Source organism: Akebia trifoliata, chromosome 14 (genome assembly GCF_017979445.1).
Source record: "Akebia trifoliata isolate Shusen 1 chromosome 14, ASM1797944v1, whole genome shotgun sequence".
Classification (NCBI taxonomy): Eukaryota; Viridiplantae; Streptophyta; class Magnoliopsida; order Ranunculales; family Lardizabalaceae; genus Akebia; species Akebia trifoliata.
This window is the reverse complement of record NC_141388.1, coordinates 10,728,781-10,739,339: the sequence shown is the minus strand read 5'-3', so window position 1 is coordinate 10,739,339 and position 10,559 is coordinate 10,728,781. Positions and strand designations below refer to the sequence as shown.

General features: G+C 35.0%; 1 protein-coding gene across 1 annotated transcript; it reads left to right on the top strand.

The window, feature by feature from the left end:
- The first annotated feature begins 3,579 nt into the window (after nt 1–3,579).
- LOC147386208 (coronatine-insensitive protein 1-like) lies at nt 3,580–10,006 on the top strand. Its single transcript, XM_086422591.1, has 3 exons — nt 3,580–5,007; nt 8,101–8,572; nt 8,693–10,006. Exons 1-3 carry the CDS (start codon nt 4,523–4,525, stop codon nt 9,509–9,511), a joined length of 1,776 nt encoding a protein of 591 aa, XP_086278717.1. The 5' UTR covers nt 3,580–4,522; the 3' UTR covers nt 9,512–10,006.
- The last annotated feature ends 553 nt before the right edge of the window (nt 10,007–10,559 follow it).

Sequence of the window (10,559 nt, the reverse complement as noted above, 5' to 3'; positions counted from 1 at the left end):
TTTTTTTTTTGCCGCAAAATAGTAAATATAACAACAAATCTCTATTGAGTTCCTTTAACAACTCGACGTATTTTCAGGATGATTCGGCCGAGTTTATAAATTAACTCAAAAAATTAATTACATTACCTCAAAATATAATTGGACTTGAATAGGTTTAAAACTTTATAGATACCAAAATGTGGAAACTTACAGCTATATTACAATGAAGGATTGATTGAAACATTGGAACAATTTCATAGTACATTAATCATAACCTTTCTTTGCTTTTAGTATACAAAAGGGGAGGCCCACTCTTTGACTTCACAGATTGCAGGAGAGGCCCACCATGAGAAGAATAGATTCTTTGACTGGTTTGAGGGTAAGAGAGGTATTAGACAAGGGACCCTCTATCTCTATATCTCTTTGTTCTCGTCATGTAGGCATTAAATCCGTTGTTTCAAGAGAATAATATCACCAATGAACTATCAAAATCAATTAATATGCATTATTGTCAACAACTTTCTTTTAAATCTAAAGAAAACTATACGGCTTATGCCCATTAATAGTATGTGAGATAGTGATAGTTGAAATATAATTGTAAGGTTTGATCTGTTTAAAGTAAAAATATTTTTTGTATAGAAGTTTTCACCCCTTTGGGATATATTTATCATTTAGTTCTTGTTTTTATAGATTTTCTGATCACATTCATACTTCTTTAAGAAAATTAATTTTTTAATATATTTATCTTGAAAATATTTTATAAATAAATTCAATTTTTTTTTATTTTAAGTTTGAAAAATGATTCTATAGTCTTTTTCATTAAAAAAAAAAAAGACGACTTTTTAACCTCAAAAAGTTCTTTACAGAATAAAGCATTTGAGAAAAAAAAAAAAGCAATCAAAGAAATTTTTTTCTTTCTTTCTTTTAACAAACTATTTCTTTTTTAAAAATGACCCTCTTTAATTTAATTTATATATGTGTGTGTGTGTGTGTGTGACACATAACATAGACTCGACAAGAAGACAACGAAAAAGACAAATAAAGGATATATGGATCGGGTCCCACTGCTCCAATCCACTGCTCCAATTGGTCCACGAAGACCTATAAAATGAATGATCATCGTAGCTGTTTCATGTTTGGAATAAAGACTCAATTATCATCATGTGGTTAGGTTGACTTTTGATCAGTGATGTGGGACCCATCACATGGTTTGTAGTACAGAAGAAGGTCTTGTAATTAGACGAAGGTGAGTCAGCTCGTTATATTGGGATCAACTCGTTATATTAGGACGAAAAGATGACTCGGAAACTGAGTTTTGAGAAGTCTGTATTGGGGTAAAAATTAGTTTCCATATAGTAATTTGCTTATGAAATGACTTTAATATCCTTGAGAGAGATGAGGTTGAGAGCTTGAGAATGTTCTTACAGCGAGAAATGTGAGAATAATAGTCTATGAGGAGGGTAATATTGGTATTTTGATACAAATAATTAGGCAAAAAAAAAAAAAATGAAATAACTGCATATGTGGAGATTAATTTTGATGTCTCTGTAGGGCATACAAAGTTGGTCCATTTTGTGATCTAAACAGTGAAGGAAGAGTCAACTAGCTCGAGTTCCTAGTCACTTGATTAATTTGATCAATCATATAGTAAAGATGTGCCCCTACCATTCAACAGCTACGATTTATTGTATGTGAAAAACTTACTTCCATTGACAAACAGCTAATAGTTCTCCCATTTTGAGTGCAAAGTAGAGCCCCGGGGGTACTACTTAGTTGGTCCAAATATACGAAAAGAGTGGTCTATGTTGCATTTAAATAAGGGTACTTCAACTTTGATGTTCCCTGGAGAGAGCAAATCAAAATTCTAGCTGACCCATCAATTTTTGGAGCAACGCTTGGTGGGTTAGAGATAGTGTAATTGGGTCAGTTAGATTTCCTCATGATGTGTTAAAAACAAGAGAATCTATACTTCTATACTTTTTTCTTTTTAGAGTCGGTTACTGGGCAGACCCAAAACTTATGTATCATTTGCAAATACCACATTAAAGTTAATAAAATTCTCCCCACTACTGATTTTATCAAATTCATTACAAATTCCATTTATCTAATTATGACACCAATACCCCTATTAGATCCTACCATCTTAAACCCTTTCCCTCCTTTTTCTCCAAAGACACAAATTCCCCTTAGCCATATTACATGTTAAAAGGGCATCACTAGCTATTTAGAATCTCTTAGTTTCATTAGTTATTTTATTTTATTAATTCATAAATCAGTTTGATCAATGATGTATAAGTGTTGGATTTAGTTTTTAAAAAATTTAATACATGATTCACTTGAATTGAAAGATAGAGAAAAATAATAATTAAGAGTTAGGTTCTTTCTCAAGTCTATAAATAGAGATATTTTTGTAATTTGAATATTAAATGATAGTATCAGGAGCAATTGGCAATTATTGATGAACTGAGACTTTACCGATAGATTTGTTGAAAAGTTAAAAGTATATTATTAGAAAATACGAAAATAAGAAAAAAGATAATAAAATTAAAGATGTACTATTGGAAAATGAGGATATGAGGAAAGAAAATAAAGTTAGAGTATATTTTTAAGAAATAGGATAAAAGAAAAGGCAATAAAATTAAAAATTATCTTCAGATTTAAGGTAAGATTAAATGATATAACGTTTTAATTATAATGTCCACTTAAATTTAGTTCGATTTTAGATGTGGTCATATCGTTTCAAAGTTTTGGAGAAACCCTCCATTGTTTTTTATTTTTATTTCACAACCCAATTTTCTTTAATATTTGTAATACCTCCTTAAAGACGCTATGTGTCATTAAAGGGAGAGGGTTCTACCAAAATTTTCAGATTTTTTCCACTTGAATTGTAGGAGAACATTATCCACTATTATTTAAGGAATAAATAAGGGAAAAAAGATTTAAGAGGTAGATTTTATGAATATGGATATTTTTGTAATTTGAATATTAAATGATAGTACTGGGAATAGTTGGCAGTTATAGTTGAATTTGTAACGAATTTAATTACATTAGGAGGGAAAAGAGTTTTATCAACTTTAGGGTGAGTTTATAAATACTGCTATATTTGGGGTCTACCATAAATACTCTTCGCATAGCCTTTATTTTTTTACTACAGCGTACGTGTGCCACATTAACATCATATGCGGATACCGTTGTAACAGAAAACAGTCCATTCTGCTCTGACAATACGAAATTTACTAGAAATTAAATAATAATATCTAGCGGTTTAAATTTACCAATCTGATTATTACAATGCACCGTGGGAGCACTGAATCATTCTTCCATTTTTTTAATTTTTTCTGTAACTGTCGACAAATCACAAAGATAAAAATAAATTTCCACGTCATCAATTCCTTAATACAATATGCGTTACAGCTGTCATCTTTGTTGCCGTTTTAAAATAAAAAAATAATTTTTTAAAGAAAGAAACTTTATTTTCAATCAAAGAAATAAATAAAACAAGTGGTCTCAGTCTGTATGAGTGGAGGAGCTGAGGTGTAGAATAATCCAGACCGTCCATTGGTTTTATATATATTTTTTTAATTCTTAATTTTTTTCTCTATCTCATTCTCTCTCTTTGTTGGGAGACGCACACGGAGCCAGATCTGATCCAGAGGCAGAAAACTACTGTGTAACTGTCTGTGTAAGATAAATATCTTCGATAATCCTAACCGTTGATTCTTCATCTTAATCCGTGCTTTTTGTATTTCATTGGTGTCTTTAATGGCGGATTCAGCGGATGGCAGAGTTTCAGACTCTGCTGTTTCCTTTCGGCTCTTTCAAGATGCTGTGTTCGTGAGAACAGAGCCTTGAGTGATATAACCATGGATCTATCAATTTTTGGTTTTGATTGAGGTCTCTTTTCTCTATTTGGAGGTGTTCATTGATTGCAGAGTAGCTCGAAGAGTCGTTTTAATGGCGGAACCGATCGATCGAATAACACGAATTTGAGTTTTTTTTTTTCTCTTATTTTCTTGAAGTTTTTTAACTGCTTGTAGATCACGCTACAGTGAATCGGTTAGGTTGTCGTATTGAAGATTCGACCGTTTTCTCTTTTTTCTGAATCGATTGAAGCCTTTTATGTGGAATCTGTCTGTTATTCTCGTTGGCTGATTGATTTTTTGAGTAACGGCTCTGGTCTGGCTTGTCGATCTGGTCTGCAAAGATGTTTTCGATCGAAATAAGGTTTTCTTACTTTTGAGTTTGCTGTTTTGGTCGCTGTTATAGGCTTTTAAACGGGGATATTTGAAGTTCTTGGGGGATTTGTTAATACATCTGTTGACGAATCCGTTCTGTTCTTTTCGTTTCTTGATTGTTTGTATTGGTTCTTGAGACGTTGCAGCTTTTTGTCTTTACGAGTTCGAAGATGTCTTCATTAGAATCGAAAAGCCATAAGCTTGATTGTAGTTAGGGTTTCAGTTTAATCTTGCACTCAAAATAAACTTAATAAAGCTTTCGGAGTTTCATCATCACCTTTGGAGGGGGTTTTCTATAGGGTTTATCGATGGCGAATAGGACTATAAACAGGGCTTTAAGCTTTGGCATCTCAGATACAGCACTTGAATGCATAATGGCATTCATAGATGATCCTCGAGACCGCGACGCTGTATCTCTGGTTTGTCGAAGATGGTACGAACTTGATGCCTTGACGAGAAAGCACATCACTATTGCTTTGTGTTATACTACCACACCTGACCGTCTAAGGCAAAGGTTTCCACGACTCGAGTCATTGAAACTGAAGGGAAAACCTAGGGCTGCAATGTTTAATCTCATACCGGAGGATTGGGGAGGATATGCCGGTCCATGGATAAATGAGATTGCACAGGGTTTTAATTGCCTGAAATCGCTCCATTTTCGGAGGATGATTGTTAAAGATAAGGATCTGGAGATTCTTGGTCGTTCTCGTGGTCAAATGCTTCAGGCACTTAAACTGGACAAATGCTCTGGATTTTCTACTGATGGCCTTTTACACGTTGCTCGTTCTTGCAGGTACTTATTTTCAATCATGGACTTTTAATTCAAGCAAATACCCAAATTTGAGCTGAATGAGTGACTTGTGTTTCTTTTATGCTTAATAAAATTTTATGGTATTTAAATCTTATGTTGGTTTATCCTAAATGTTTGTGTTCGTTTTGTTAATTGCTCATCAGTTATCAAATTATTATAATCAGTTGGAAAAGCTGGTAACATTGTGGATCAGCTTCAAGCAGAAGAAGAACAAGAAGAAATTGCATCTGAAAATAGAATTATTTAGTAGCTAATTGTATCTTTAAGACCAACCGAGTTTCTCCAGTATTTCTGTGATTGGGAAGCCATTTGCTGAACTGTTCTCTTGTGCTTGGTAGTCGATTGGTTCTTTGGATGATTAAATATTACTATTTTTGGGATTGGGCTGTTGTTATTAAGGACCAATGTTGTCAAAGTCAAATCCGATTGAAACATTGCAAGATCTTTAGATTCATCAACAGTTTCACTTTTTTAATTGAATTAATTAAAATTTGAAATGATTCCATAAATTTTTTAATATTAATATGCCTAAATACTCTCCATAGAAATTGTGTACTTGAGGCTTGTAGGCATTAACAAAGTTTATAATTCTAGCTTTTCTAGGGCAGTAACAAATAAATGTGAAATTGACAAATACTTTGTTTTGATGCGGCGGATTCTGGTAACAAGTGGACAACAAAGGTTGGTATTCTATAGAATACAAATTTTCCCCTGTTATGGTTATATTGTTAAAGAAAACATTTGTAACAAGGACACGGACATATTAGTGTTTGACATGTGCATTGGGTGTATGACATTACACCAACCTTTTAGAAGATTATTTTTTTTTATAATTTTTTTTAAATCTTTTTAATAGAACATTGTTAGAATAAAATTTAAGACTACCTTACGTGTTATAATGCGGGTCAAGGTTCATTTATATCTCAATATGTGTTCAACATAAGCAAAATTTTTAAAAGTGTTTGTGCCTATGTTATAATAGAAGAAACAATATTAGTCATAGTTTTATGAATTAACAAAGTAATGGGGTTCCACTTGTTATGTCAATTTATTAAATTTATGTTACATAGAAGAAACAATAGTCTTACTCTTGTGCTTAGTACTTTTTATGGTAAGTATTGAGGAAAAAAGCTTATACAAAGGAAAAGAAGTCAGGGAGACCTACCAGAAGGCCAAGAGAAACAAAACAAAAACACTAGGAAAAAAAACTCTAATTAGCACGGGGGGATTGCTTTATCCCATCTATATAGAAAATCCTAAAAAAAAGAACCCCTAGAGCTACATTACTATTGAAGAGCGGTTTGGCGCAAGTTTAAGGCTTCAAAAAGGTAAGAGGAATGTCAGAAATGACATGGCTTGAGGTCCTAAGCGAAGATCTGAACATTCCTGCTTTAATAGAAGATCTAGTTCTAGAAAGAGTTGAATGGTGTGGGTGTGCAAGCTGATGACTAATAATGACACTATTGAGGAGTATTTTGGTGCTAGTTAAATGCTTCAAAAAGGCAAGAGCAAGGCCAGAAATTACATGGATTGAAGTCCTAAGAAAATATCTGAACATACTAGCCTTGATAAAAAAAATATGGTTCTAGAAAGAGTAGAATGGTGAACCAGGATTCATGTCACTAGAACCAAAACTTGGGATAAGGTCAAGATGATGATGAGGATTCAACTACCCTAAATTTTGAGTTAAATGTGCAATGTTTTTTTTTTTTGTTTATCATGGGTATCCCCACCCTTCGGGTGAGACTAAACCTCCGGTCACACGCACCGCCCCCTTGGAAAGTCCTACGTGCAACTGGTTGAGTTGAGGGTCAACTGGACCCTGGAGGGTGGCCCCAAGAAATTCATAGCAGTGTTTTAGAAGGGAATGAACCATCAATTCAGGAAGTCACAATAAGTATTTTGGTCTGTTATTTTTCTGGTGCAAGTTTTTTGAGGAATTCAGGAATGTCACTTTTGAAGAGTTACTATTTAGATGGGATTCGCTGTTTAGACCGATGGGCTAATATTATTTTCCGTTGTATTCATATGGTCATTTGACCATCAATTTCTTTATCATTAATATACAATGCATGTTATTGCTTTCAAAAAAAAAAAAAAAATTCTTATGTGGACCACAACATATTTGATAGTAAGTTTATTGAGTCTAGTTCCACCCATTTTCCTACTGTGCAACATCCCAAGTAGACTACTTGATTTGGTTTTCCCTATAAATGAACTTTTCATCAGCATGTTTCCATCCGAGCCCCTCACTAGAGCTTCCCAACTAAGGTACTACTGGCGGTACAAATTAAGCGGTTGCACTTGGATTGGTATGCATGTTGAAGAACCAACAGGCATATCAATCCAAATTACAAAGTGGAAAAGGGAATCACAAAGTGAGCTATGTTTGAACCTGATTTGTCTATAGGAATGATCCAATTGTGTAGTAACATCACTGTCTCTGGAACACTCTGCACCTTTGAAAGTCTTCTGGTAATTTCCTTTTTTGTACAACTTTTTCGTGCAGTCCTTTTCTTTTGAAAACTTTATTTCTTTCATTTTGTTTGATTAGATAGAAAGACCTGTCTGAATTTTGTTACAGTAGTTGGTGTTACTGCTATTGTTTGTTTTGGGCAGAGTAGTACTGGGTCCCCTTGTTTTATTGTTTGTAATTGTACATGATCATGATGATCTTGGGTATCATGGCCCTAATATGATTGGGAGTGGAAAATTATAATTTTGTTATTGAGCATGTTTGGTTTGGACACTTACACACATGTCACCTCACCTCATCTTGAGGTGAGCTGAACTGTTCTTTTACATTTTCATACTTCATATTTATAATCTTGTTCTCAAATCTTTATATTCCAATCATGTAATGAAGTTTAACTTTGGTGTGGACCTAGGCAGTATAGTTCCCCCCTTGTAACCATTGAAATAAACAATTTTAAGAACTATACCTAGGCAGTATAGTCCCCCCCCCGTAACCATTGTAATAAACAATTTTAAGTTACTGTTTTGGAGCCTTGTCGACCAGAACATGAATTATGCTACTTCATGTCAACAATTTTAATCCTATTTATACTTTTGCAGAAGTCTAAGAACATTGTTTTTGGAGGAGAGCACAATAACTGAGAATGACGGGAATTGGTTGCATGAGCTTGCTCTAAACAACACAGTTCTGGAGACTTTAAATTTCTATATGACAGATCTTAGTATAATAAGTATTAGAGACCTGGAAATGATTGCCAGAAATTGTCATTCCTTAATATCCATAAAAATTAGTGAATGTGAAATCCTTGGCCTAATTGATTTCTTCCGCGCTGCTTCGGCATTAGAGGAATTTGGTGGGGGTTCCTTCAGTGAGGAACCTGACAAATACGCTGGTATTTTACTTCCCCAAAGTTTACGTCGCTTGGGTTTCAGCTACATGGGAAAGGATGAGATGCCCATGGTATTCCCACTTGCATCCCTAGTCAAGAAGCTGGATCTCTTGTATTCCCTGCTCGATACGGAGGACCATTGTCAGTTGATTCAACGATGTCCCAATTTAGAAGTTCTCGAGGTATGGAATCTGGAAGTTTTTTGTTTTTTTAATTATTTTATAATACAGATTTATTTTAATCCAGATTTTTTAGTTTATAGTGTTTTTATTTTATTTTATAATATTCTTTATTATGAATAGGCGAGGAATGTGATTGGAGATAGAGGGCTGGAAGTTCTTGCTCAGAGTTGTAAGAGACTAAAAAGGCTTAGAATTGAACGCGGTGCCGATGAGGGTATGGAGGATGAACAAGGGGTTGTATCGCAGAGAGGATTGTCTGCTTTGGCACAGGGTTGCCTCGAACTGGAATACCTAGCTGTCTATGTGTCCGATATCACTAATGCTTCTTTAGAAGCTATTGGCAATTTTTGCAAAAACCTCTGTGATTTCAGGCTAGTCTTGCTTGATCGAGAAGAACACATAACAGAGTTACCACTCGACAATGGAGTCCGTGCTTTGTTGATTGGTTGTCAGAAGCTTAGGAGGTTTGGTCTCTACCTACGAGCCGGTGGTTTGACTGATGTTGGTCTGAGGTATATTGGGCAGTACAGCAACAATGTGAGGTGGATGCTTCTGGGTTACGTAGGAGAATCTGATACTGGGCTTCTGGAGTTCTCAAGAGGTTGTCCTAACTTGCAGAAACTAGAAATGAGGGGCTGTTGCTTTAGCGAACGTGCACTTTCTCTTGCTGTAATGCAACTGACTTCTCTAAGGTACTTGTGGGTTCAAGGATACAGAGGATCTGCAACGGGTAGTGACCTCTTGGCCATGGTTCGTCCTTTCTGGAACATTGAACTTATTCTTCCGTTAGGGTTTACTGTACCCGATGTAGATGGTGGTGTTAGACCGCATGAACAGCATGCCCATATACTTGCTTACTATTCACTTGCAGGGCAAAGGACGGACAATCCGGACACTGTTGTTCCGTTGGACCCATCATCGACCAACAGAAATTTATAGTACTGTACATATCCCTCTTGATTTTCTTCTTCTTGTCTTTCTTTGTATCGGCAATATGCACTCCATACATAATCTGCCATGTCCATAGGCCTGTTTGAGCCCTTCTTTCCTGTAATAAGTTTGAGTTTGACGTCTATAATTTGATTGCACTTGTACTTGGATGAAATTTTGCTGCTGTACGTTCACCTGTGGTTGGCAAACACTTTTTTTTTTACGGACGACGTTTTGGAAACAACGGAGCTGGTGGACAAGGATGAGGAGCGACTTTACTTGTAATGTTATATCTTTGAAGCTGGTGCAAGCATCTTCTTGTTAGCCAGTAAGGTCAGATCATTGAGGTTGTGTGAATGGTATCCATTTTAAGTATCCGCAAGACACATAGATGGTTGACCCAATTTGGTCATTACTTTGTTGAGATTGCTCGTTTCTATTTTCAATTTTTTTTTTCCCACTTTGCTATTGTTTTCATTAACAACTGAGAATTTTCTCTTTGAATGTGAGATTATACGAATTTTTTGGGGGTCAAGTTTGATGGATTTGTTAGAAAAGCTGCTGTCTTCCACTTTTTATTTTTTGCCTCTGTTCTTCTGCATTTACTATTTCTTTGTTTCATTCATGCTGTTGACCATTTTTTTGCTGTTTGAGATTGTAAACAATTTAAAAAAAAAAAATTTAGTGATATCTCACTCATATTTTTGTATTTATTAGTTTTGACATTTTAGATTTGATCAGAAAGACAGCTGGGAGAGTTGCTCCAACCATGGTTTTAAATCTCATCAAAGACCTAGACGATTCGTCTAATACAGCTTGGTATCATCCACCAACGATATCTGACTAGATTTAAAACTATGGTTTGTTTTTCTCATTGTTCAATGAGACAACTCAAACGTATTGAAAAACTCGCCCGAGACGTCAAAACACGTTTTAAAACCATGGCTCCCAACACCTATGACTCAAGGTCCACTTCTCTCAAATTTGATAAAGGTTAGCAACTCCTGAAGAAAAGAGTATGGTGGGGTGGGGGTTGAAGTAACAATTACATTCCTTG